Source organism: Pongo abelii, chromosome 6 (genome assembly GCF_028885655.2).
Source record: "Pongo abelii isolate AG06213 chromosome 6, NHGRI_mPonAbe1-v2.0_pri, whole genome shotgun sequence".
Classification (NCBI taxonomy): Eukaryota; Metazoa; Chordata; class Mammalia; order Primates; family Hominidae; genus Pongo; species Pongo abelii.
Genome location: NC_071991.2, coordinates 14,755,699 through 14,782,889, shown reverse-complemented (window position 1 = coordinate 14,782,889; position 27,191 = coordinate 14,755,699). Strand labels below are relative to the sequence as shown.

The 27,191-nt window shown below is 52.1% G+C and overlaps 2 protein-coding genes and 1 long non-coding RNA gene across 4 annotated transcripts; 2 read left to right on the top strand and 1 right to left on the bottom strand.

Annotated features, from left to right (window-relative positions):
• The first annotated feature begins 1,083 nt into the window (after window positions 1-1,083).
• Window positions 1,084-15,674, top strand: LOC112134419 (uncharacterized). Its single transcript, XM_054560120.2, has 6 exons — window positions 1,084-1,199; window positions 14,565-14,613; window positions 14,764-14,794; window positions 14,929-15,024; window positions 15,162-15,373; window positions 15,456-15,674. The coding sequence occupies exons 1-6, from the start codon at window positions 1,084-1,086 to the stop codon at window positions 15,597-15,599; spliced, it is 648 nt and encodes a 215-aa protein (XP_054416095.1). The 3' UTR covers window positions 15,600-15,674.
• Window positions 15,620-18,414, bottom strand: ABHD11 (abhydrolase domain containing 11). Of its 2 annotated transcripts, XM_024250439.3 has the most exons (6): window positions 18,173-18,414; window positions 17,855-17,990; window positions 17,091-17,264; window positions 16,750-16,920; window positions 16,458-16,639; window positions 15,620-16,220 (listed from the first exon to the last, which is right to left on the bottom strand). In XM_024250439.3, exons 1-6 carry the CDS (start codon window positions 18,322-18,324, stop codon window positions 16,088-16,090), a joined length of 948 nt encoding a protein of 315 aa, XP_024106207.1. In that variant the 5' UTR covers window positions 18,325-18,414; the 3' UTR covers window positions 15,620-16,087. The 2 variants fall into 2 exon arrangements, with proteins under 2 accessions (XP_024106207.1, XP_054416386.1); XM_054560411.2 differs by lacking the exons at window positions 16,458-16,639; window positions 16,750-16,920 and having other exon boundaries at window positions 18,173-18,391.
• A 114-nt stretch (window positions 18,415-18,528) lies between these two features.
• Window positions 18,529-26,849, top strand: LOC129060611 (uncharacterized). The gene is made up of 3 exons (XR_008527412.2): window positions 18,529-18,633; window positions 22,768-23,008; window positions 26,628-26,849. It is a non-coding gene; the product is annotated as an uncharacterized LOC129060611 (long non-coding RNA).
• The last annotated feature ends 342 nt before the right edge of the window (window positions 26,850-27,191 follow it).

Here is a 27,191-nt window from a genome sequence, read left to right as displayed (position 1 = left end):
TTTAGTAGAGACAAGGTTTCGCCATGTTGAGCAGGCTGGTCTCAAACTCCTGACCTCTTGATTCGCCCGCCTCGGCCTCCCAAAGTGCTGGGATTACAGGCGTGAGCCACCGCGCCAGGCCTTTTTTTTTTTTTTTTTTTTTTGAGACGGAGTCTCACTCTGTTGCCCAGACTGGACTGCAGTAGCACGATCTTGGCTCATTGCAACCTCCACCTCCCAAGTTCAAGCAATTCTCCTGCCTCAGCCTCCTGAGTAGCTGAGATTACAGGCACCCACAACCTGTAATTAGCCTGGCTAATTTTTTTGTATTTTTAGTAGAGACGGGGTTTCACCAGGTTGGCCAGGCTGGTTTCGAACCCCTGACCTTAAGTGATCTGCCCGCCTCAGCCTCCCAAAGTGCTGGGATTACAGGTGTGAGCCACTGCACCCAGCCAGGAACTCCTCTATCTTTGGGAAAGAGATTTGAGTTATAGCCCCCCTCTCCTTCTCCTTTCCCTGCGTCCCCAATCCTGAGCTCTGGCTCTAGGCCTGAGGTTCTATTTTCTCTTTTTTCCTTTTTGTAGAGACGGGGTCTCCTCATGTTGCCCAGGCTGGTCTGGAAGTCCTGGCCTCAAGCGGTCCTCCTGTCTTGGCCTTCCAAAGCACTGGGATTACGCTTGGCCAATGTAGGTTCTATTTTCTATCTAGAAGCCTGGGGCCTGGCTTCCTCTAGGACTCATGGGAAAACCTGTGGAGGAGTGGGAGTGGGGAGGCCAGTCAACAGCAGATGTTCTTTTGAAGGTCCCTGCCAGCATCTTGTTGCAACAGTGGTCTCGCACACACCCCCATAAGCCCGCTGTGCCCTCCACCACCCCCAGCTGTCGCTTCTGTGGCCCACACCCTCTTGACCTGAAGCCAAGCACATCCCTTCCCTTCCCCAGGACTGCCAAAGCACTGGAGCTCTGGAGCCAATCCAGCCCCCTGCTGCCCAGTGTGTCTGGGCCTGGCACCTCTCCCAGACTATGGGCACAGGTTAGCTGGCTGCCAGGCAAGCTAGGGACACTGTTCCAGCTTTCCCTTCTTCCCTGGAAAATCTGGCCCAAGATGGTCCGATGTGGCCTGGCAGAGGGAACAGCCACACCCCGTTCCAGTTGTCCCGGCTTCAACTTTGGATGCCCCGCAGAATGGGCATTGATGGTGCCCCACTTGACAGAGGAAAAGTAAGGACGTAAGTGCTACAGGAACTTGCCCAGAGATGACAAGTGACAGGGGAGTCTGCCTGACTCCTGGTCTAGCCTGCAGGGTGAGTCAGTGGGGTGGGTCACCGGTATGCCCCCAGAGCCCAGTGTCTGGCCCCGTGGGGAGAGGGCAGGAAAGGGAGGCTCAGCTGCTGCCCTCTGAGAGCCTTGGTGTCATGCCAAGCATCACTCATTGAGACGCATATTAAATAGTAGCATGAAAAATGAATAAAGAAATAAATGTGGCCAGGCACAGTGGCTTGTGCCTGTAATCCAGCACTTTGGGAGGCCAAGGAGGGAGGATTGCTTGAGGCCAGGAGTTTAAGACCAGCCTGGACTCCATCTCTAAAAAAAAGAAAAAAAAACGAATGTGTGCCTTTCACTTTTTTTTTCTTCTTTCTTTTTTTTTTTTTTTTTTTTTGAGGCTGAGTCTCTTTCTGTCACCCAGGCTGCAATGCAGTGGTGCAATCCAGGCCCACTACAACCTCCACCTCCCATGTTCAAGTGATTTTCCTGCCTCAGCTTCTTGAGCAGCTGGGATTACAGGCACCCGCCACCACGCCTGGCTAATTTTTGTATTTGTAGTAGAGATGGGGCATCACCATGTTGGCCAGGCTGGTCTTGAACTCCTGACCTCAAATGATCCACCCACCTCAGCCTCCCAAAGTGCTGGGATTACAGGTGTGAGCCACTGTACCCAGCTTTTATTATTATTGTTTTGAGATGGGGTCTCACTCTGTTGTCCAGGCTGGAGTCCAGTGGCGCAAATCTCAGCTCTCTGCAACCTCTGTCTCCCGGGTTCAAGCGATCCTCCCTCCTCAGCCTCCTGAGTAGCTGGGACTACAGGCATGAGCCACCACTCCTGGCTAATTTCTGTATTTTGGTAGAGATGGGGTTTCGTCATGTTGCTCAGGCTGGTCTCGAACTCCTGGACTCAAGCGATCTACCCGCCTCCCGATGTGCTGGGATTACAGGCATGAGCCACTGCACCCGGCCTTGCCCTTCACTTTAAACTCTGTTTTTCTGCTAAGTCTTTTCCTCATTTAATCATTCATTCATTTATTCATTCATCAAACATTAAGTGGGAAACCATGCTCTGGGGCCACTGTTCTGCACTCAAGATGTTCCCACTGCAGTGGGGGAGACAGACATGGTTTTAGTAGGTGAGGGAACCAGGATGGCTTCCCAGAGGTGGTGACATTCGAACAGGGTGTTGCAGTGGGATTGCAGCAGAGAGTGGACAAAGGAAGGATGCTGGGGCAGGGGTAGGGGTGGGGAGCTCTTTAAAATGGAGCACTCTACCTGGAGCACCTCAGGAGCCTGCTGTGGCACTCGGGTGGGCATGGGTGGACATAGGTGGGGGATGAGCCCAAGGAGGGGTGAGGCCTTGGATGCTAAACTATTGTGCAGACAAGGGAAGCCCATTGAGGGCCACATTATCATTCCTTTATTTATTTAGAGACCAAGTTTCACTCTTGTCGCCCAGGCTGGAGTAAAATGGCACAATCTTGGCTCACTGCAACTTCCGCCTCCCGAGTTCAAGCAATTCTCCTGCCTCAGCCTCCCAGATAGCTGGGATTACAGGCATGTGCCACCACACCCGGCTAATTTTTTGTGTTTTTAGTAGAGATGAGGTTTCTCCACTTTGGCCAGGCTAGTCTCGAACTCCTAACCTCAGGTGATCCACCCACCTCAGCCTCCCAAAGTTCTGGGATTGCAGGCATGAGCTACCATACCCAGCCTTCATTCCTTTATTTAAAAAGTATTGGCTGGGCACGGTGGCTCATGCCTGTAATCCCAGCACTTTGGGAGGCTGAGGCGGGCGGATCATGGGCGCCTGTAGTCCCAGATACTTGAGAGGCTGAGGCAGGAGAATGGGGTGAACCCGGGAGGTGGAGCTTGCAGTGAGCGGAGATCGCGCCACTGCACTCCAGCCTGGGCGAAAGAGCGAGACTCCATCTCAAAAAAAAAAAAAAAAAGTATTTATTAGGCTGAGTGTGGTGGTGGCTCACGCCAGTAATCCCAGCACTTCGGGAGGCCGAGGCAGGAGGATCGCTTGACGCCAGAAGTTCAAGATCAACCTGGGCAACACAGGGAGACCCTGTCTCTAAAGAAAAATATTTTTCTAAAAATTAACTGAGCATCGTGGTGCACACCTGTACTCCCAGCTACTTAGGAGGCTGAGGTGGGAGGACTGCTTGAGCCCAGGAGTTTGAGCCTTCAGTGAGCCATGATTGTGCCACTCTACTCCAGCCTAGGCAACAGAGTGAGACCCTGTCCAAAAATATATACAAATAAAAAAGTATTTATTGAGCATCTACTATGTGCCTGCTATTCTAGACGTTGGGAATATGGCAGAAAACAAGATGGACAAGCCCTTGCCCCCATGGAGTCTGTGGTCTAGTAAAGATGCCAAACACACAAATAAATAACATATATAATGGTGATGATATGCTACAAGGAAAGACGGGGTAGGAACTACTTACTGGGTTTGAGTGAGGAATTCCAGTTTTATTGGTACAGTTCAAGTTTTTTTTTTTCTTCTTCTTCTTCTTTTTTTTTTTTCTTTGAGACGGAGTTTTGCTCTTGTTGCCCAGGCTGGAGTGCAATGGCACGATCTCAGCTCACTGCAACCTCCACCTCCAGGGTTCAAACGATTCTCCTGCCTCAGCCTCCCTAGTAGCTGGGATTACAGGCATGTGCCACCATGCCTGGCTGATTTTGTATTTTTAGTAGAGATGGGATTTCTCCATGTTGGTCAGACTGGTCTCGAATTCCCAACCTCAGGTGATCTGCTCGCCTCGGCCTCCCAAAGTGCTGGAATGAGCCACTGCGCCTGGCCTTTTTCTTCTTTTTTTAAAAGACAGGGTCTTGCTATGTTGCCCAGCCTGGAGTGCAGTGGCATGATCATGGCTCACTGCAGCCTGGAACTCTTGGACTCAAGTGATCCTCTTGCCTCAGCCTCCAAAGTAGCTGGGACTACAGGTGCACACTACCACACCTGGCTAATTTTTGTTATTTTTTTGCAGAGACGGGGTCTTGATATGTTCCCAGGCTGGTCTTGAATGCCTGGGTTCAAGTGATCCATCTGCCTCAGCCCCCTGAGTAGTTGAGACTCCAGGCAAGCGCCGCTGCGCCCAGCTTCAATTCTAGATGATTTAGTCAAGGAGGCCCTTGCTGAGAAGGTGGTATTTGAGTAAATCTCTGAAGGAGGTGAGGGAGTGAGCCATGTAGGTATCTGGGGAAGAGCATTCTGGACAAAGGGAACAGCAAGTGCAACAACCATGAGGAGGGAGACTTCCTGGCGTGAATGACAAACAGCAAGGAGGCGAGGAGGCCTGGAGTAGAGGAGGTAAGAGAATGCGCTCGAAGGAAGTGAGGCCAGGCCGGGCACAGTGGCTCACACCTGTAATCCCAGCAGTTTGGGAGGCCCCACTGGACGGATCACTTGAGGCCAGGAGTTCGAGTTCCAGACCGGCAACATGGCAAAACTCTGTCTCTACTAAAAATACAAAAATTAGCCAGGCATGGTGGCGTGTGCCTGTAATCCCAGCTACTTGGGAGGCTGAGGTAGGAGAATCACTTGAACCTGGGAGGCGGAGGTTGCAGTGAGCCAAGATCCTGCCACTGCACTTCAGCCTGATGACAGAGTGAGACTCCGTCTCAAAAAAAAAAAAAAAAAAAAAAAAAGGCTGGGGAGATGGCTTACACCTGTAATCCCAGCACTTTGGGAGGCTGAGGTGGGCGGATCACCTGAGGTGAGGAGTTCGAGATCAGCCTGGCCAACATGGTGAAACCCCATCTCTATTAAAAATACAAAAAACTAGCCGGCTGCGGTGGCACATGCCTGTAGTCCCAGCTACTTGGGAGGCTGAGGCAGGAGAATCGCTTGAACTGGGAGGCGGATGTTGCACAGAGCCAAAATCGTGACACTGCACTCCAGCCTGGGAGACACAACAAGCCTCCGTCTCAAAACAAACAAACAAACAAACAAACAAACAAACAAGCAAGCAAACAGGCAAGCAAGCAAGCAAGCACAGGGCAAAGGCTGGGCATTTGGGAACTCCCAGAGCTCCCGGGCACAGTTTGGTGTTTCCATCCCATAGGCTGGGAAGGTTGGGGTGAGCCCAGGCTCATTGCATCCCTGATGTTGAGCGCTGCTACCACCTTCTGGGCAGGGCTGGTATTGCCTTGCGTTGCCTTGTAACTGTGTGGATGGTTGGCACCAAGAGAGTCACCACCTGTCCTCCAGAACCTCTGGGGCTGGTAGGAGAAGCGCAGTGACAGTGACAGGACAACGATGAGGAGGCCCAGGGGCTGCTGGGGTCTGGAGGAGGAAGCTTTTGTAGGATTCAGAAACAGACTTGTTTCTGGAGCATGGTTGTGGGGGCTGGGGAATGGGAAGGGCGGCTGACCCAGGCTGCATGGCTGTGTGTGTATGTGTGTGTGTGTGTATCTGTGTGTCTGTGTATCTGTGTGTGTGTCTGTGTATCTGTGTGTGTCTGTGTATCTGTGTGTGTGTATGTCTGTGTGTCTATCTGTGTATGTGTGTGTGTGTGTCTGTGTATGTCTGTGTGTGTGTACCTGTGTGTGTGTGTTCTGTTTGTGTATCTGTGTGTGTGTCTGTGTGTCTATCTGTGTTTGTGTCTGTGTATCTGTGTGTATGTGCGTCTGTGTATCTGTGTGTGTGTCTGTGTGTCTGTGGGTGTGTCTGTGTGTCTGTGTGTGTGTGTGTAGTTGAAATTCTCTTGTTGTTGCTTTCTTGGGTCTGGCAGGCTTATTCCCTTTTTCTCCTCTCCTGGGAAGCCTGGCCCTGGTCCATTTTTTTTTCTTTTTGTAATTTAATTTTAAAAAATTGCAGGGTCCAAAAAAAAGAAAGAAAGAAAAAAAAAATTACAGGGTCTTGCTATGTTGCCCAGGCTTGTCTTGAACTCCTGGGCTCAAGCCATCCTCCTGCCTCAGCCTCCCAAAGGGTTGGGATTACTGCGTTTGGTGCCCTGGCCTGTGCTTTATACAAAGCACTGGCCATGGAGTGAGTTGCCTGCCTCCTTTAACCCTTACTGTGACTCTGTTAGGGAGGCCCTCTACTAGCTCCATTTCACAGATGAGGACATTGAGGCTCCTAGAGGTGCATACAAAGTCATAAGGCTTGGGTGGCAGTGCTTAAATTGCCCACCCTTGCCAATCCCTGGTGTTTTGATCACCATGCCCAGCCCCGCAGCCCACCTGGTAGATCTCTCTCCCCATCCCAGTTCACCATTAGCTGGGAACCGTCTCCTGGCTCAACCCCAGGCCTGGGCTCAGCCATCCTGGGGCAGCAGGAGAGAAGGAGGATGTGGGCGGCCAGGGAAGGAGTCCTGGTACTTAGTGTGTGACATTTGCATAGTGCTTTGGGATGAAATTCACTATATGCCTGAATGTAAATTTCTTTCCTCTTTTTCTCAATGAGATTAAAAAAAATTTTGTCCCAAATTCTAATTTAAACTTTTAGAGATACAGATGAATAATCAACTCCCTACTTATAATATTTCATTAAATATTTAAAATTTAGACTTTAAAAACCCCATATTTTATTTAATTTTAATTTTTTTTTTTTTTTTTTTTGAGATGGAGTCTCGCTCTTGTCACCCAGGCTGGAGTGCAATGGCACAATCTCGGCTCACTGCAACCTCTGCCTCCTGGGTTCAAGCGATTCTCCTGCCTCAGCCTCCTGAGTAGTTGGGATTACAGGCATGCACCACCACACCAGGCTAATTTTGTATTTTTTTTAGTAGAGACAGGGTTTCTCCACGTTGGTCAGGCTGTTCTTGAACTCCTGACCTCAGGTGATTTGCCCGCCTTGGCCTCCCAAAGTGCTGGGATTACAGGCATGAGCCACTGCACCCGGCGTTATTTTAATCTTTCTTTTTTTTGAGATGGAGTCTCCCTCTGTCTCCCAGGCTGGAGTGAAGTGGCACGATCTTGGCTCACTGCAACCTCCGCCTCCTGGGTTCAAGTGACCATCTCACCTCAGCCTCCAGAGTACCTGGGATTACAGGCGTGCACTGCTGCGCCCGGCTAATTTTTTGTATTTTTAGTAGAGACGGGGTTTCACCATGTTGGTCAGGCAGATCTCAAACTCCTGACCTCAAGTGATCTGCCCACCTCGGCCTACCAAAGTGCTGGGATTACAGGCGTGAGCCATTGCGCCTGGCCTAAAATCTTATACTTTAAAGAATAGTTTTATTTAGAAACATTGCTTTTCCACTCTTGTGGTTTGTGAAAGTTTGTGCAAACTCTTTATTCGCATTTCTGCCTCCCATGGTCATTGTCATTGTTAGGTGTCATCCCCTAGTGCCTCTTTAAAGTTCCCTAGTTTTCTCAAACACATCATCTTCGCTTTTGCTTGGAAACACAGCACTTTTTAATTTTTCTATTTTTTTATGTTTTGCTAACTCCTACTTGTGTGACACAGCACTTTTTGAGCCCATTAATGATGCTGTCACTGAAAATATCACTCCAAGTCATGAGAGTGATTACGTTGGTTGTTTTTCATCTAAATGGTAGGTGAATATTTGTGATCTCCTTAGGGTAACCAGAGAATTATGTAAAATAGCAATTGGGCTGGGTGCAGTGGCTCACACCTGTAATCCCAGAACTTTGGGAGGCCAAGGCGGGTGGATCACTTGGGGTCAGGAGTTCAAGACCAGCCTGGCCAACGTGGTGAAACCGTGTCTCTACCAAAAATACAAAAAATTAGCCAGGTATGCTGGCGGGCGCCTATAGTCCCAGTTACTTCGGAGGCTGAGGCGGGAGAATCGCTTGAACCCGGGAGGTGGAGGTTGCAGTGAGCCGAGACGGAACCACTGCACACCAGCCTGGGAAACAGAGTAAGACTCCGTCTCTAAAATAAAATAAAATAAAATAAAATAAAATAGCAATCGCCTGTTCCCTCCTCATTTCCTCTCCCTGCTTAATTCTTCTCCACAGTACTTCTTACCATCTCATACGCTTGTTAATTTGTTTACGGTCAATGTCCCCTCACAAGAATGTGAGCTCCATGAGCTCAATGAACTTCGTCTGTCTTGATTTACGTCTGCCACTTGGAAACATACTTTGAACACAGTAGGTGCTCAGTAAATATTTGTGGGCTGAATGAATGACTGTAAAGCTCTTAGAAAGATGTGCTAGTCTGACTGGGAGCCATGGTGCACGCCTGTCATCCCAGCACTTTGGGAGGCCAAGGTAGCAAATCGCCTGAGCTCAGGAGTTCGTGACCAACCTGGACAACATGGTGAAACGTTGTCTCTACTAAAGATACAAAAATTAGCTGGGCATGGTGGTGCCTGCCTGTAATCCCAGCTACTTGGGAGGCTAAGGGGTTAGAATCGCTTGAACCTGGGAGGCAGAGGTTTCAGTGAGCCGAGATTGTGCCACTGCACTCCTGCCTGGGCAACAGAGCGAGACCCTGTCTTGAAAAAAAAAAAAAAAAAAAAAGGAAAGGGACCTGGGCGCAGTGGCTTTCACCTGTAATCCCAGCACTTTGGGAGGCAAAGGCAGGAGGATCGCTTGAGCCCAGGAGTTTGAGACCAGCCTGGGCAATATAGCAAGACCCTGTCTCTACAAAAAAAAAAATTAGGTCAGGCTTGGTGGCTCATGCCTGTAATCTTAAAACACTTTTGGAGGCTGAGGTGGACAGATCACCTGAGGCTGGGAGTTCAGACCAGCCTGGCCAACATGGCAAAATCCCATCTCTACTAAAAATACAAAAATTAGCTGGGCGTGGTGGTGCGTGCCTGTAATCCCAGCTACTCAGAAGGCTGAGGCACGAGAATCGCTTGAACCTGGAGGTGGAGGTTGCAGTGAGCTGAGATCTTGCCACTGATCTGGCTTGGGTGACAGAGTAAGATTCTAACTCAAAAAAAAAAAAAAAAATTGGTATGGTGGCGAGTGCCTGTAGTCCCAGCTACTCAGGAGGCTGAGGTGGGAGGATGGCTTGAGTCCAGGAGATTGAGGCTGCAGTGAGCCATGATTACACTACTGCACTCCAGCCTGGGAAACGGAGTGAGACCCTGTCTTAAAAAATGTATATATAGGCCGGGCGCGGTGGCTCGCGCCTGTAATCCCAGCACTTTGGGAGGCCAAGGTGGGCAGATCACGAGGTCAGGAGGTCGAGACCATCCTGGCTAACAAGGTGAAACCCCATCTCTACTAAAAATACAAAAATTAGCTGGGCATGGTGGCGGGCTCCTGTAGTCCCAGCTACTTGGGGAGGCTGAGGCAGGAGAATGGCGTGAACCCGGGTGGCGGAGCTTGCAGTGAGCCGAGATTGCGCCACTGCACTCCAGCCTGGGCAACAGAGTGAGACTCTGTCTCAAAAAAAAAAAAAAAAAAAAAAAAAAAATATATATATATATATATATATATATATATATGGTCAGGAGTTCGAGACCAGCCTGACCAACACGGTGAAACCCCATCTCTACTAAAAATACAAAAATTAGCTGGGTGTGGTAGCGCATGCCTGTAATCCCAGCTACTCAGGAGGCTGAGGCAGGAGAATCGCTTGAACCCAGGAGACGGAGGTTGCAGTGAGCTGAGATTGCACCATTGCACCCCAGCCTGGGCAAAATAGCAAGACATCGTCTCAAAAAAAAAAAAAAAAAAAAAACGGCAAGGATGAAACTTGTGCTTTTAGACTGGAATTTAAGGTGTAAATATAAACTATTTTCCCCTAGTTTATGTAGACAGATAAAATAAACAGATGTAAATATGTATGTTTATGTGTGTGTATAAATGTGTGTCCACTGAGTGGACCCTGGCGTAGAATGACCCTAATTGCATTGAATGTGCCTACCATGGAAATCCTGGTTTCTAAATACTATTCCTCCTTACAAAGAAACCAAGTATTCTTGAAGAAATGGAGAATTCAGGGCCGGGACAGGGAGAAACAAGATGAGCCTGAAATATCTTGTTGAGCCAGAAAGAAAGGAAGTGATTAAAGAATGACGGGGCTTGTCAAAATGACAAGAGGTCAGCAAGGGGCATCCACTGATCAAATCTGGGACAATTTGAGCATCAAAATAAATGACAGGAAAAAGCCGGTCATGGTGGCTCATGACTGTAGTCCCAGCTACTTGGGATACTGAGGAGGGAGGATCGCTTTAGCCTGGGAGGTTGAGGCTGCCATGAGCTATGATTGTGCCACTTCACTCCAGCCTGGGTGACAGAATGAGACCCTGTCTCAAAAAAGAAAAAAAAAAAAGCATGGTTTGGTCTTCCTTTTTTTTGTTTTTGTTTTTGTTTTTGTTTTTTGTTTTTTGAGCTAGAGTCTCTCTCTGTAGTCCAGGCTGGAGTGCAGTGGTGCAACCTCAGCTCACTGCAACCTCTGCCTCCTGGGTTCAAGTGATTCTGCTGCCTCGGCCTCCTGAGTAGCTGGGATTACAGGCACTCGCCACCATGCCCGACTAATTTTTTGTATTTATCTTTTTTTTTTTTGAGACAGTCTCACTCTCTTGCCCAGGCTGGAGTGCAGTGGTGGCGCGATCTCTGCTCACTGCAACCTCCGCCTCCCAGGTTCAAGCGATTTTCTTGCCTCAGGTACCCGAGTAGCTGGGATTAGAGGCACGCGCCACCATGCCCAGCTACTTTTAAATTTGTAGTAGAGATGGGGTTTTACTGTGTTGGCCAGGCTGGTCTCGGACTCTTGACCTCAAGTGATCTGCACGTCTCGGCCTCCCAAAGTGCTGGGATTACAGGTGTGAGCCACCACGCCAGGCCAATTCTTTGTATTTTTAGTAGAGACGGGGTTTCACTATGTTGGCCAGGCTGGTCTCGAACTCCTGACCTCATGATCTGCCTGCCTTGGCCTCCCATGGTGTTGGGATTATAGGCGTGAACCACCGCGCCCGGCCAAAAAAAGCATCTTAATGAAGTGATGGACATTGGTACTACCATTCATGGCTCCAACGGACATTTGGCTACAGTGAGAACAAAGCATCATTTTTGTGGTATTTCTGTCCAAAATGTGTCACGGTGGTCTCATCGTCAGGAAGGAGTGGACAAATCGAAATGGAACGACAGTCTACAAAATAACTTCCCTGTAATCTCTGAAAATATCAAGGTCATGAAACGCAAAGGCTGCAAATTGTTCTAGATTGAGGGAGAATAGAGACGTCACAACTAGGTACAGGGTTTCACAACTTACCAGTTTTTGTTTTTTTTCTTTGAGGTGGAGTCTCGCTCTGTCACCCAGGCTGGAGTGCAGTGGTGCAATCTCAGCTCACTGCAACCTCCGCCTCCTGGGTCCTGGGTTCAAGCGATTCTCCTGCCTCAGCCTACTGTGTAGCTGGGATTACAGACCCACACCATCACGCCCAGCTAATTTTTGTATTTTTAGTAGAGACAGGGTTTCACTATGTTGGCCATGGTCTTGAACTCCTGACCTCATGATCTGCCCACTGTGGCCTCCCAAAGTGCTGGGATTACAGGTGTGAGCCACAGCGCCCGGCCAGTTTTTTTTTTTTTTTTTTTCCACCTTAAAGGTTAAATTTTTTGGACATTGGAGAGCAGTTTTAAATTTGTTTTTGTTGTTGTTGTTTTGAGACAGAGTCTTGCACTGCCGCCTAGGCTGGAGTGCAGTGGCATGATCTCAGCTCACTGCAACCTCCATCTCCCGGGTTCAAGCGATTCTTCTGCCTCAGCTTCCTCAGTGGCTGGGATTGCAGGCACCCACCACCATGCCTGGCTAATTTTTTTGTATTTTTAGTAGAGACAGGTTTCACTATATTGGCCAGGCTGGTCTGAAACTCCTGACCTCATGATTACCCACCTCGGCCTCCCAAAAAGTGCTGGGATTACAAGAGTGCATCACTGTGCCTTGCCTATTTATGTATTTTAGAGATAGGGTCTCGCTATGTTGCCCAGGCCGAAGTGCAGTGGCTATTCACAGGCAAGATCCCACTACTGATCAGCAAAGGAGTTTTGACCCCTCTGTTTCTGAGCTGGGCTGGTGCACCTCTCTTTAGGCAACTTGGTGGTCCCCTGCTCCTGGGAGGTCACCAAATTGGTGGTGAACTTAGTGCAAGTACAGCTACCTGCACTACAGGCATACTGCACTACAACCTGGAACTCCTGGGCTCCAGTGATCCTCCTGCCTCAGCCTCCGAAGTAGCTGGGACTACAGACACCGCACCCGGTGACATTTACTGTGTGGAGCTGGGTTGAAGACCTAATCCCTAATATGCAACTTTGCTGACAAGGCCTTTGCTGAAATGGAGGCTTCTTTTTACACATTTATTAATATGTTGCTGGTATACTCCGGGTACTTGTGGAAGTGGTGGTCACCTCAAGGGAGGTGGGGGGTAGTGAGACCCCTGGGGGCACAGCAGACCTACCCATGCTCTTGGATCAGAATGCTGGGAATATTAGAGGTAGTATTGAAGATGTTAGGAGGGCGGGGTGCATTGGGAGGCTGACACTGGAAGTCAGGAGTTCAAGACCAGCCTGGGCACCACAGAGAGACCCCATGTCTACAAAACATTTTAAAAACATTTGCTGGGCATGGTGGTGAATGCCTGTAGTACCAGCTACTCGGAAGACTGAGGAGGGAGGATCTGTTGAGCCCAGGAGTTTGAGGCTGCAGTGAGCTATGACTGTGCCACTGCACTCCAGCCTGGGCAACACATTGAGTCTAAGAACAAAAAATGTGGGCTGGGCATGTGGGTCACACTTCTAATCCTGGCACTTTGGGAGTTCGAGGCAGGCAGATCACTTGAGGTCAGGAGTTTGAGACCAGCCTGGCCAACATGGCGAAACCCCATCTCTACTAAAAAAAAATACCAAAATTACCTGGGTGTGGTGGCAGGCACCTGTAGTCCCAGCTACTTGGGAGGCTGAGGCAGAAGAATCATTTGAACTAGGAGGTGGAGGTTGCAAGGAGCTGAGATCTCACCACTGCACTCCAGCCTGGGTGACAGAGCGAGAGTCCATCTCAAAAAAAAAAAAAAAAAAAAAATGTCGCCGGGCGCACTGGCTCACGCCTGTAATCCCAGCACTTTGGGAGGCCAAGGTGGGCGGATCACAAGGTCAGGAGATCGAGACCATCCTGGCTAACACGGTGAAACCCCGTCTCTACTAAAAATACAAAAAATTAGCTGGGCGTGGTGGCGGGTGCCTGTAGTCCCAGCTACTTGGGAGGCTGAGGCAGGAGAATGGCGTTAACCCGGGAGGCAGAGCTTGCAGTTAGCCGTGATTGTGCCACTGCACTCCAGCCTGGGCAACAAAGTGAGACTCCATTTAAAAAAAAAAAAAAGTTGAGTTGGGTGCTGTGGCTCACGCCACCGGCTCATGCCACTGGCTACTCGGGAGGCTGAGGCAGGGGAATCGCTTGAACCCGGGAGCAGAGGTTGCAGTGAGCCAAGACTGCACCACTGCAGCCACTGCACTCCAGCCTGGCAAGAGAGTGAGACTCCGTCTCAAAAAAATACATAAATAAAAAAAAATAAAAAATGGCCAGGCGCGGTGGCTCACGCTTGTAATCCCAGCACTTTGGGAGGCCAAGGCAGGCGGATCACTAGGTCAGGAGACCGAGACCATCCTGGCTAACATGGTGAAACCCCGTCTCTACTAAAGTACAAAAAATTAGCCGGGCATGGTGGTGGGCGCCTGTAGTCCCGGCTACTTGGGAGGCTGAGGCAGGAGAATGGTGTGAACCTGGGAAGTGGAGCTTGCAGTGAGCTGAGATGGCACCACTGCACTCCAGCCTGGGTGACAGAGCAAGACTCTGTCTCAAAAAATATATATATATAATAATAATAATAAATAAAATGTGAGGAGGAATTTGCCAGGGATACACTTTTTCCTTCTTTCTGTGGAAGTAAGGTTATATTTTTATGTGTGGATGATGCCGTTCAAGGTACCAAGCTAACCCTTCAGGATGGGGGCTGGGGTACCTTATGTCTCTCAGCATTGGAAACATATGCCTTCTTCCCTACTCTCCTTATCTCTCCCTCTCTTTTTGAGACAAGGTCTTGCTCTGTTACCTAGGCTGGAGTGCAGTGGTGTGATCCTATGGCTCACTGCGGCCTTGAAGTGGGCTCAATAGATCCTCCTGCCTCGGCCTCCCTGAGTGCTGGGATGACAGGCATGAGCCACTGTGCCCAGCTCCGCCCTTCCTTTCACAAGACGTGGGTAGAGCACCCTCTTGCGGTGAAGAGAGGAAGGGGGCTGAGTGTGCTCTGGGCCTGGCCGGAGGTTTCTAGGGTGCAGCAGGCCTTCCTCCTTGGCCTGACAGGGGTGGGGCCTGCCAGGGAGCGCCTTGCTGGGAAGGGAGGGCAAAGGGCCATGTCTTCCGCTTGCTCCACCCAGCTGCCAAGAGTCCCAGTCACCAGGCCACCCTGAGTCCCGGCCCTTGAGGGTAAGTGTTCTTCTGAACACAGCTGCCTCGTCCTTCCCTGATGACTGGGTGAAAATTCTTTGCTCCCTGGGGGTCCAAATACCCTGCCCACGCTGCTTGCATTGAGGCCAGGCAGTGGCCACACCAGCCACTTCCTCTTCCTTTCCATAGGTCCACGAGACTGGGGCAGCAGCAGGGGCAGGTACAGAGCACCTCAGCCGCCTCCCCACCTGACAGCAACATCAAAGCCGAGGCCAAGGCAGGAGGGCCAGAGTGAGACACCTCTTCCAGACAAGCCTTGGTCGCTGCCTCCTCCTCTGTCACCCTGTGACACAGCCCAGAGTACCAGGCGGCTGGAGCACTGGGGGACACCCGGACAGAACCCTCCCTGGACCAAGTCCTGGTCCAGGAACGGGATGAAGCCATTGCCAAGTAAGGGGAAGCTGCTTTTGGGGGCTGGGAGGGGAGTTGGGAGCTCCCCTGCAGGGCCTTGTCCTGCTAATGGAGGAGCGGGGAGCTAGTCAGGCATTCTGGAAGGAAAGCCACACAACCAGCTGCCCTTCACTGAGGCGGGGGCTGTGGCCACATTCGTCTACCCCCAGGACCTCATAACCAGACCCACAGGGTCCGAGCCTCAGCTACTCTCTCTGCCACCCACAGGAAGCAGGCAGTGGAGGCGGAGCTGCAGAGGTGCAAAGCCAGGCTACACGCCGTGGAGGCCCAGCTGCTGGAGGTCCTGGAGGAGAAACTGAGGCTGAGGCGGGAGCTGGAGGCCTGGGAGGTAGGGGGAATGCTGCCAGGGCGTGGGAGGTGTGGGGAAAGAGGGCACAGGCTCAGCCTTGAATCTTCTCTCCTGTCCACAGGAGGACGTGCAGCAGCTGGTGTGGCAGCAGGTCCAGAATCAGCTGCAGAGAGAGGCCAAGGGTATTCAGGGAGCCCATGTGGACCCTGGAGCTGCCAGGACCCCCGGGTCCAGATTCTCCCTGGGTTGGGGACGTTGGTGGTGACACAGACCTCAGCCCAGGACTTTGGGAGTAGTGTCTTTATTCATTAAAGCCTGAGGTCTGACCACCCCTGTAAAACTTCGTGCCCACTCAGTGCCCATCTGAGTCCTTCTGTGCCCAAATGTGGAGCAGGCTGCAGGGACTTGAAGCCTAGGGTTTTGTGCCTCCTCTTTGTTTTGTTTTGGTTTTTTTGAGAGAGTCTCGCTCTGTTGCCTAGGCTGGAGTGTAGTGGTGTGATCTCGGCTCATTGCAACCTCTGCCTCCCGGGTTCAAGTGATTCCCCTGCCTCAGCCTCCTGAGTAGCTGGGATTACAGGTGTGCACCACCACGCCAGGCTAATTTTTGTATTTTTAGTAGAGGCGGGGTTTCACCATGTTGGCCAGGCTGGTCTCGAACTCCTGGCCTCAAGTGATCCTCCCACCTCAGCCTCCCAAAGTGCTGGAATTACAGGCATGAGCCACCACGCCCGGCCACCTTCTTGCCAGCAACTCTTAGACCAGGAAGCCTCGGATGGCAGCTATGAAGTCTTGTGGGCAGTCAGCGTGGATCCAGTGGCCAGCGTTCGGCACCGTCTGTATCTGGGCCCGAGGGAAGAGCCGCATAATCTCAGGGTGGTGGCTGGGACTGTGCATCGCAGCGACGGCCATCAAAAAGGGGTGAAAGTGGGATGAGGAGGAATGAAAGAGACATGCGGAAGCAGAATGGGGAGAAATGGAGAGAGCTGTGTCAGCCCATATGCCAGGTGGTATTTCCGGCCTCTCAGCCACCCCCCTTCCACACCCAAGGCCTCCCCTGGTAGGGTCCCCAGGCCGGGGCCTGGGCGAGTAAAGCATGCTCCTCCTACTACTCAGGCTGGCTTACTGCACGAATTGGGAGTTTCTACCACGGAGAAAGAGTGTTGGTCCGAGGTAGGACTCCTGCCTCTGTGGGAAAGCCAAGAGCTTGTCTAGGTGCTGGGCCAGGGCATCCAAGTTCACCCTCCACACGAAGCGCCCGTCTACCTCTACCAGGTTGGTGAGCAGGTGCTGCCGCACGGCCATGTCCTATGGGGGTACAGCAGTTGGGGGGAGTTCATTGTGCGGTCTGGGGGTGCCACTCTTCCCTTGACAGGTCCTGGTCTACAATACCATCCGGGGGGCCTTGGGTGTATCACCTGGACGACAGAACTGAGCTGTTCATCCGCCAGTTTTCGGGCACGGGAGCGGGGCAGCTCATCTGGGATGCTGATGGCCCTCATGGCTGCCACGTAGGTTGCAAAGTGGGAGACACCTGTGCTTTCCACTGGGCTGATATCTACAGCAATGAGACGTTCCACCAGCTCTGGCTGTGGGAGAGAACCAAACTGGGACCAGTCTTAGGCAGACATAGGGAGTCCCAGGCATGGCTCCTGGAGCCTGAACTTGGTCATCCAAGGATCGTTTGAGTCCCAGGTTGCCTGCGGGGCACTCAGGGTATACAACGAATGGGAGGAGGCCCCAGATATGGGCGGCTCACCCTCTGTAGTGCCAGCAGCATGGCTGTCTTCCCTCCCATGCTGTGGCCAACGACGACGCAGGGCACCAGGCCCAGCTGGGGCAGAAGGTCCTGCAGGTCCTGGCTCATGATCTCGTAGCTCATGTCTGGGCTGTGGGGGCTGTCACCGTGGTTACGGGCATCCACCGTCAGCACCTGGGGAGTGGGGTGAGACGGGGCTGCGTTGATATCCCCATTCTGGGGGTAGACAGCCAAAGGCTTGTAGGGACAGCAGGTCAAAGGTGTGGAGAGCCTGGGGATACACCCTGCGGAGGGGAAGGGCCCAGTTTCCAGACCTAGGAGGCCCAGATGAAGAACCTGGGGCCACTCTGCCGGAGGAGAGCAGGCCCCAGGGTTGTGACCATGTCTCTGAAGGGCTGGCCTGGCTGGGTGGCAATCTCGGAGAATGCCAGGAACGAGACTCCAGGACTTTCCAACAGTAGGAGCACAGAAGAATGGGCTGCCATAAGAGGTGGTGAGCTTCCGGTCATCCCTAGTGAACAAGCAGCCCCCTTCATGGAAAGGGTGCAGGCGCCTAGGCATCGGCCAGCACCGATGGAGATCTACAACATGAATTAATGAAGATGGCAACGTGAGGGAATAAATGGGGTTGCCGTTCAGGGTCCATACTCAGAGTGAGGGATCTGGAAGTAAGAGTGAGAAGCGGGACCCCCTGCCCTGCCCCTTCCCAGGCCCCGCTCACTCCCGCCCAGCCCCAAAGGAGCCCCGCCCACTCGGAAGCTCACCCTACGGCCTGTCTGCTGGGCCAAGATCTTGGCGATGGAGTTGAAATTAGTTTTGCTGCCGAAGAGCCCGTGCAAAAAGACGACGGCCGGGAGGGCTGCCTCCCCGTCCAGAAGCCTGTAGGAAAGCGGAAGCGGCCTGGCAGGGGAAGGATCGGGGTCAGGGTCTGAGCCGAAGGAGACGGGGAAAGGGGTAGGGGGAAAGGGCTTTTGGGGAGAGGCCTAGGAGGTGACGGGCCCAAGGGGAGGAGATGGGGCCGTTGGGGCCCGGCAGGCAAAGGAGGACAGAGGATGGCCTCCCGCCCGGTGCCCTTCACTGACCTCGGCTCGGCGCCCCCTCGGCCGCCGCTGCTGCTGCTGGGTGCGACAGGCACCCTCGCGAAGCTAGGGCCGTGGGGGCCGAGTCCCTCACGCGGGAGCCTCCAGGCTCGGGTCCAGCGGAGCATGCTTGCAAGCTGTTGTCCGGCTCGCATCTCACAAGGTACGTCCTGCCAGCGCTACTTTTCCCGCCCTCGCTTGGAGCCCCGCCCATTTCCGTCTTCAGCCCTGTCCAGTTCCGGCTTGAGCCCCGCCCTCTCCCCGCCCCCATCGCCTGATTCTCCGCCCTCGGTCCCGTTTCCTTACGTATCGCCGAGAACAGTCCGGCCCCGCCTCCATCCCCGCCCCTTACGCCATTACGTAATCCCCGCAGGCCTTGCGCCGGTCGCCCTGGCCGCCGCACCTGGCCTCGCCCTAGGCTGGGCAACCCGAGGTGCTTGCCCCTCTCCTCGCGAAACGCCGCTGTGCGTAGAATCTGGGAATTGGGTCTGCGCCGCTCTGTGCGTGCTCGGTTCTGGTTGCAGCTTAGGGCTCGGTTCCCGCCCCGCACCTGCCATCGCTCACTGACCTGGGTGGCTGCCATCGTTTCTGTGCCGCCGGCGGGGGCGAGCGGCGGCAGGGTGGCTCTGGGCGGCGGAGCGCCAGTGTGGTGGCGCCGTGCTCCACTGCCGGGGCCCGGGCAGGTTGGGCGGAGCACGGGCACCCACCCATCCTGGAGTCGTTGATCTAGAAGGAGCTCGGGGGCACTCTAGAGCTCTTCCCCAAGCCCCTTCGTCCCTTTTACATTTGGGGAAGCCTCCCCCAGTCTGATCCCACCTGCTTTCCCTCCCAAACTCCACATTGTCATACTCCCCTATCAGGCACCCTGCCTTTCAAGGTCTTCTCCACACCCCGCCTCCTCGTGCTGGGGTGCTGTCTTCCAGATAGCCAGTTGCCTGACTCCTATACTTTTTTTTGGTGGGGGGTCTTACCCTCGCCGAGGCCAGAGTGCAGTGACGCGACCGTAGCTCACTGCAGCCTCGACCTCCTGGGCTCCAGCGATCCTCCCGCCTTTGCCTCCCGAGAATCTGGGACTACAGGCGCAGACTAATTTTAACATTTTTTTCTTTCTTTTTTTTTTTTTTTTTAACAGAATCATGGTTACAGTTTTTTTTTTCAGGCCGGGCGTGGTGGCTCACGCCTGTAATCTCGGCACTTTGGGAGGCTGAGGCGGACAGATCACCTGAGGCCAGGAGTTCGAGACCACCCTGGCCAACATGGTGAAACCCCGTCTTTACTAAAAATACAAAAATTAGCTGGGCGTGGTGGCGAATGCCTGTAATCCCAGCTACTCGGGAGGCTAAGGAAGGAGAATCGCTTGAACTCAGGAGGCGGAGGTTGCAGTGGGTGGAAATCACGCCACTGCACACCAGCCTCCCGGATGGAGACAGACTCCGTTTCAAAAAAAAAAATTGCCGTGGGTGGTGGCACTGCCCTGTAATCCCAGCTACTGGGGAGGCTGAGGCAGGAGAATCGTGTGAACTTGGGAGATGGAGATTGCAGTGAGCCGAGATCTTGCCACTGCATTCCAGCCTCAGTGACAGAGGGAGACTCCATCTCAAAAAACATTTTTTTTAAAAAATAGAAGTGGGGTCTTGCTACCTTGCTCAAGCTGGTCTCCAGCTCCTGGCCTCAAGCGACCCTCCCATCTGAGGTATATGGCTTTTATTTTATTTTTTCTGAGACAGGGTTTCACTGCGTCACCCAGACTGGAGTGCAGTGGCACAATCATGGCTCACTGCAACCTCTTCCTCCCCGGCCCAAGCAATCTTCCTGCCTCAGCCTCCCGAGTAGCTGGGACCACAGATGTGCACCACCATGTCTGGCTAATTTTTTTCTGTTTTGTAGAGATAGGGTCTTACTATGTTCTAGGCATAGCAACGGGACAGTTTCAGGCTGGTCAGCCACCTGAGTAGCTGGAACTACAGGTGTGCTCCACCATGCCTGACCTCAGCTATAGGCCTTTTAAGGCATTGTATAACTGCTGCCTCCTCCTCAAGCCTTCCCAGACTTTCTGAGTTAAAACTAATCTCTTTGATTGAATGTTCTCGAAGCATTTCTCAGAGGCTACTGTGTAGTATTATAGAGGCGGCCCTCCCTGTGTGTGTCCACAGCGGGAGCTATGTCTTGTTCATCTGGTGCAAAGTGGTAATAGTCCTCGAGAGCTTCAGGGTGCTGGTAAATGCTTATGTGAAAGTCCTGCGGGTGGCTGGGTTAGTGGCCCTCCCGGATATGACACCTGGGCCAGCTAGGCTTACACTGGCCCCTCCCCTACCTCCTTAGGGCAGTCCAGGACCTACAGGATGAGTCCTAACTCTTTTTTTAAAAAAAATTAATTAATTAATTTATTATTATTACTATTATATTTTGAGACAGAGTTTTGCTCTTGTTGCCCAGGCTGGAGTGCTGTGGTGCGATCTTGGCTCACCACAACCTCCACCTCCTGGGTTCAAGCGACTCTCCTGCCTCAGCCTCCCGAGTAGCTAGGATTACAGGCATGCGCCACTACGCCCGGCTAATTTTGTATTTTTAGTAGAGACGGGGTTTCTCCACGTTGGTCAGGCAGGTTCAAACTCCTGACCTCAGGTGATCCGCCCACCTCAGCCTCTCAAAATGCTGGGATTACAGGTGTGAGCCACTGCACCTGGCCATTAACTTTTTTTTTTTTTTTTTTTTTTTTTGAGACAGGGTCTGGCTTTGTCACCGAGGCTGGAACGCGGCTCACTGCAACCTCCGCCTCCCGGGTTCAAGCAGTTCTCATGCCTCAGCCTCCTGAGTAGCTGGGACTACAGGCGCGCACCACCACACCCGGCTGATTTTTTTCTGTTTTTGGCAGAGAGGGTTTCACCATGCTGGCCAAGCTGAGGATGTGTTCTAACTCTGTAAAGCTCCATCTCCTGCTTAATGGGACCCTGAGGTGTTTGGTTCTAATCTGAGGAGGGCTGAGGTCACCGAGGACTCTAAGCACACCAGGTGGTGTGATCATGTTTCCCGCATAGTAATTAGGGGAGTGATGAGGACATCTGAGCCCTGGATGGGGGCTGGTCCCAGGCCTGGGAGGGGTCTTTGGAGGGTGTTTTTTTAGAGTTGGTGGGTGAAGGGCATGGGAGTTGAAGATTCAGCACAATAGTATTTCAAAGGTGCTTTTTTTTGTTTGTTTGTTTTGAGACAGAGTCTATTGTCTATGCTGGAGCGTAGTGGGACAATCTCAGCTCACTGCAACCTCTACCTCCCGGGTTCAAGCGATTCTCTTTTGCAGCCTCCCAGGTAGCTGGGATTACATGTATGCGCCACCATGCCTGGCTAATTTTTGTATTTTTAATAGAGACTGAGTTTCACCATGTTGGGCAGGCTGGTCTCGAACTCCTGACCTCAGGTGATCCTCCTGCCTCGACCTCCCAAAGTGCTGGGATTACAGGCATGAGCCACTGTGCCTGGCCTCAAAGGTGCTTTCAAATTGATCCCTGCCACACACCCCACCCTCCACCAGGTAATCTCAGCCTGGCCCAAAAGCCCCACATCTAGGGGCAGAAGCAGCCTTGAGATATTTACTCAGAGTCCTGGGCCCCAGCCCTGATCAGGTGGCTGGTGAAGGCAAGCAGCAAAACCAGTTGGTTTGATGTTTCCACTTGAACATTCCAGAGAAAGTGGTGAGGGCAGGGGAAGGGTCGTTACTACCTGGGAAGGGATCTGGGGGTGGTGTCATCCTGGGGGCTGCCCAGCCCTCTCAGCTTGTTAGGAACAGGCCAGGAAGCGTGCTGTTGGTTGGCGAAGGCTTCCTTCTAGGGGAGGCCAGAGGGGAGGACTTCCGGAGCCCCTGACATGCAGAGGTGAAGGTGGGAGGTGAAATGGACTATTGCTCTTTGGAGGTCAAGTGTACACTGCCCCATCCGTGTTCCCAGGCTTCCTGTGAAGTGGGAGGGTGCTGTCCTTATTCTGCTGATGAGGAAAGAGAGGCTTGGACAGCGAAGTAACCCAGCTCCAGGTCACTCAGCCAGTGCACGGCTCGGATTCTTTCCTTCACTGACTCCCAACGCAGTGCTCTGTGTATTTCGTCACCACCCTTCAGGCTGTGGGGACCAAGGGCCGAAGGGGTGCGGCCTGAGGCGGCCGGGACACTGCGCCTAGGTGGCGCGGTGGCATTGAATGGGTTAAGGAGGGGAGGTGGCGGGTGTCCCTTAACCGCACCTGGCCCAGTATCGGTCACGTGGCCAGGGTTTCACCTGCCCCGCTGAGCAGGGACAATCGGGCTGCTTGTTTTGTGGCCGGTCGCCATGGTGACAGCAGCGTGCCAGGGGAGGTCATGGGGCAAATTCCTGCTGGCCGGCCGGGTGGGGCAGGAGTGTCAGCTGTGCTGGCACCAGTCGGGGCTTCCCGGAAGACCCCTGGAGCTTTCCCGTGGGGCCGTCCCTAGGGGGCCCCTATGTGACTCCGCTCGAAACCTCCTCCCATCTCGACCCCCACATCAGCCCAGCTTCTCTCCTCCCAGATTTTGAACCTGAGTTGATGTATTAAGCAGCCGGGGTTTTCATATACATTATTTTGTTTAATCCGCACAGCAACCTTTCCCACGTGGGAATGGTAATCCCTGCAGGTCTGCTGCCGGCTGCGCCTCCCCTACGACTCACCCAACACTTTGAGAACACTGGCTCCTTCCTGCCTTGCTTCAACAAGCCCAGATCCATTAGAGCCTCTCACTGCGAGCCAAGCACCTTCCTAGACGCAGCCGTGAACAAAACAACAAATTAATCAATCTCACAACAAAGGATTATGTCCGAGTATTTATTTTCTTCGGAACAGGTTAGGTTGGCCCCAGTCATCCAGAGAAGGTGGGGACGGTACAGGATCAGGCCAGGGCTCTGGTATCCAGAACATCTCCACGAGCTCTCTCTGCCATTTCTCTGCTTCACCCGCACCTGCTGCCCACAAAGCCTTCCCACAGATTGTCCACAGATTCCCACCAGCCCCACAGATTCTCCTGCTTCCAGTCACTCCTCCCTCTGCTCCCTAACCTCCAACAGGCCCTGCTGACAGTAACAGTTGTCAATTTTTCTTTTTTTTTTTGAGATGGAGTCTCGCTCTGTCGCCCAGGCTGGAGTGCAGTGGCGCGATCTTGGCTCACTGCAACCTCCACCTCCCAGGTTCAAGCAATTCTCCTGCCTTAGCCTTCAGAGTGGCTGGGATTACCGGCACACACCACCACGCCCGGCTGTTTTTGTACTTTTAGTAGAGACGGGGTTTCACCGTGTTGGCCAGGCTAGTCTCAAACTCCTGACCTCAGGTGATCCACCCGCCTCGTCCTCCCAAAGTGCTGGGATTACAGGCATGAGCCACTGTGCCCCACTGGTTGTCAACTATTTTTTTTTGCCTCCTGATTCTGTGGAAGACCCAGTGTCTCCCAGGAACAGTCTCATCACATGTACAGATTCTTTCTTTTTTATTGAGACGGGGTCTGGCTATTGTTGCCCAGGCTGGTCTCAAACTCCTGGGCTCAAATGATCCTCCTGCCTCGGCCTCCCTAAGTGCTGGGATTACAGGTGTGATTCTTAAAGTGGCAGGGTGAGGACACCTTCTTTTTGGAATGAATGGAGGATGGTGAGAGAGTCTGTGTATTTTGACACCCAGCAACCTCTACCCCACTTGCCTGCAGGACACAGCTCAGTCTCCTCTGTCTGCATTTTGGTGTCTTTATTTTTTTAAATTTATTTATTTATTTATTTATTTATTTTTATTATTATTTTATGAGACAGAGTCTCTCTCTGTCCCCCAGGCTGGAGTGCAGTGGCACGATCTCGGCTCACTGCAAGCTCCGCCTCCTGGGTTCACGCCATTCTCCTGCTTCAACCTCCTGAGTAGCTGGGACTACAGGCACTCACCACCACGCCTGGCTAATTTTTTTGTATTTTTAGTAGAGATGTGGTTTCACCGTGTTAGTCAGGATAGTTTCGATTTCCTGACCTCGTGATCTGCCCACCTTGGCCTCCCGAAGTGCTGGGATTACAGGCGCGACGCCACTGCGCCCGGCCTTTATTTATTTATTTTGAGATGAAGTCTCACTCTGTCACCCAAGCTGGAGTGCAATGGCACGATCTCAGCTCACTGCAACTTCTGCCTCCTGGGTTCAAGCGATTCTCCTGCCTCAGCCTCCTGAGTAGCTGGGACTACAGGCATGTGCCACCATGCCCGGCTAATTTTTGTATTTTTAGTAGAGACGGGGTTTCACTACGTTGGCCAGCCTGGTCTCGAACTCCTGACCTCATGATCCACCTGCCTTGGCCTTCCAAAGTGCTGGTATTACAGGAGTAAGCCGCCGCGCCTGGCCCTGGTGTCTGTATTTTTTTGAGACGGAGTCTCGCTCTGTTGCCCAGGCTGGAATGCAGTGGTGCAATCTCAGCTCACTGCAATCTCTGCCTCTCAGGTTCAAGTGATTCTCTTGCTTCAGCCTCCTGAGTAACTGGGACCACAGGCATGCGCCACTACACCCAGCTAATATTTTTGTATTTTTAGTAGAGATGAGGGTTCACCATGTTGGCTAGGATGGTCTCCATCTCTTGACCTCGTGATCCGCCCGCCTTGGCCTCCCAAAGTGCTGGGATTACAGGCATGAGCCACCGTGCCCCACTGGTTCTGTTTATTTTTATCCCTTAAATAGCTCTGATTGCTTTTTAAATTTTATTTATTTATTTATTTATTTAGAGACAGAGTCTCACTCTGTTGTCCAGGCTGGAGTACAGTGGTGAAATCTTGGCTCACTGCAACCTCTGCCTCCCGCGTTCAAATGATTATCTCGTGTCTCGCCTCCCAAGTAACTGGGATTACAGGTGTGTGCCACCACACCCACCTAATTTTAGTATTTTTAGTAGAGCTGGGTTTTCACCATGTTGGCCAGGCTGGTCTCGAACTCCTGACCTCAGGTAATCTGCCTGCCTCCGCTTCCCAAAGTGCTGGGATTACAGGTGTGAGCCACCACGCCTGGCCTAATTTTTAATTTAATTTTAATTTTATTATTACTTTTTGAGACAGGGTCTCACTCTGTTGCCGAGGCTGGAGTGCAGTGGTGCAGTATTAGCCACTGCAACCTCAACTTCCTGGGCTCAGGTGATCCTTCCACCACAGTCTCCCCAGTAGCTGGGACCAGAGGCATGTGCCACCTTGCCCAGCTAATTTTTGTATTTTTGGTAGAGATGGGGTTTCGCCATGTATCCTAGGCTGGTCTCAAACTCCTGGGCTCAAGTGAGCCTCCGGCCTCAGCCTCCTGAAGTGCTGGGATTACAGTCCTGAGCCACCGGGCCCGGCCAAGCTCTGATTTCTATCCAGCGCCCTCCATCTGTAGGGCCGTATCTCTCCTCTGCCTAGGCGCCTCCTCCTGGACTTGTCCCTTTTGGCCTCTCCAGACATTTCCCTCGCTGGTCATCAGCATGATCTTTTAACAACATAAAATATGCTTCTATGTTAATCTATTTTCTTCTTTTGTACATTTTCCTATTTTTCTGTGTTCTGGGTTCTGGGCTCATTGCCCCGGGGGATGCATACGGCTGGACCTAAGAGTGGAAAAGCTGGTTTATGTGTTTCAAAAGCTGAAGCCCTTAAGGGAAGGGAATGCCTCAGCAGAGACAGTATCTTGGCCAAGAATGGAAGGAAGGTCTGCCACCTGCTTCTTGGCAGGGTCCCCAGAGAAGAATGGCTCATGAGCCTGCCAGGCCGGCAGGACCATAAGCAGCTTACAAAATATTCCTCTGTTTCCCGGGTTCAGAGCAGACACAGTGCAGCCTGCAGAACTGGAGGGGCTGTTGACACAGGATGATGGATGTCTTGTCATTGCTGCTTGAGGGCTGGATGCTGTACAACTCCCTGCAGGCTCCCTCCTCTCTAAACAAATCTGGCCCTGTTGAGTATCCAGGAATTGTGGCCCAGTCTCAGGAGGACTGAGGTTAAACTTGTTTCCAGGCCAGCTGTGATGGTCACGTCTGTAATCCTAGCACTTTGGGAGGCTGAGGCAGGTGGATCACTTGAGGTCAGGAGTTCGAGACCAGCCTGCCCAACATGGTGAAACCCCGTCTCTACTAAAAATACAAAAATTAGCCAGTGTGGTGGCACCCACCTGTAATCCCAGCTACATGGGAGGCTAAGGTAGGAGAATTGCTTGAATCTGAGACGTGGAGGTTGCAGTGAGTCGAGATTGAGTCACTGCACTCCAGCCTGGGTGACAGAGTGAGACTCCATCTCAAAAAAAAAAAAAAATTTGTTTCCAGCTGCTTCTGCAGAATAGAGCATCGAGGATGGACACTAAGATGAATTACAGAAAATAATGTCATTGCACATTTAAGTTTGTTATTGATATTTGGTAACTGCTAGAATGCCATACATATTGGTCCACAACCAACTGACTTTCCTTTTCTTTTTTTTTTTTTTGAGACAGGGTCTGGCTCTGTTGCCCAGGCTGGAGTGCAGTGGCAGGATCTCGGCTTACTGCAACCTCTGCCTCCTGGACTCAAGAGATCCTCCCACCTCAGCCTCCCAAGTAGCTGGACTACAGGTGCATGCCACCACACCTGGCTAATTTTGTTTGTTTGAGACCCCAGAACACAGAGCCCAGAAAAACAGGAAAATGTACAAAAAAATAAAATAGATTAACATAGAAGCATATTTTATGCTGTTAAAAGATCATGCTGATGACCAGGGAGGGAAATGTCTGGAGGAGCCAAAATGGACAAGTCCAGGAGGAGGCGATACAGGAGTCTTGCTCTATCACCCAGGCTGGAGTGCAGTGGCGCAATCTCGGCTCACTACAGCCTCCACCTCCTGAGTTCAAGCAGTTCTCCTGCCTCAGCCTCCCAAGTAGCTGGGATTACAGGTGTGTGCCACCACACCCAGCCAAATTTTTGTATTTTTTTGTAGAGATGGGGTTTCACCACATAACCCGGTTGGTCTCAAACTTCTGAGCTCAAGTGATCCTCCTACCTTAGCCTCTCAAATTGTTCAC

Bases quoted from the DNA above. Each gene is read 5' to 3' on its own strand.
- LOC112134419 (XM_054560120.2), top strand. From the start codon at position 1,084: ATGGTCCGATGTGGCCTGGCAGAGGGAACAGCCACACCCCGTTCCAGT. The intron at 14,795-14,928 runs GTACAGAGCACC...CCTGTGACACAG, and splicing joins TGGGGCAGCAGCAGGGGCAG to CCCAGAGTACCAGGCGGCTG. The intron at 15,025-15,161 runs GTAAGGGGAAGC...CCCTTCACTGAG, and splicing joins CGGGATGAAGCCATTGCCAA to GCGGGGGCTGTGGCCACATT.
- ABHD11 (XM_024250439.3), bottom strand. From the start codon at position 18,324: ATGCGAGCCGGACAACAGCTTGCAAGCATGCTCCGCTGGACCCGAGCC. The intron at 17,265-17,854 runs GTGAGCTTCCGA...CCCACTCCCCAG, and splicing joins CCCAGCAGACAGGCCGTAGG to GTGCTGACGGTGGATGCCCG. The intron at 16,640-16,749 runs GTGATACACCCA...GTACCCCCATAG, and splicing joins AGCTCAGTTCTGTCGTCCAG to GACATGGCCGTGCGGCAGCA.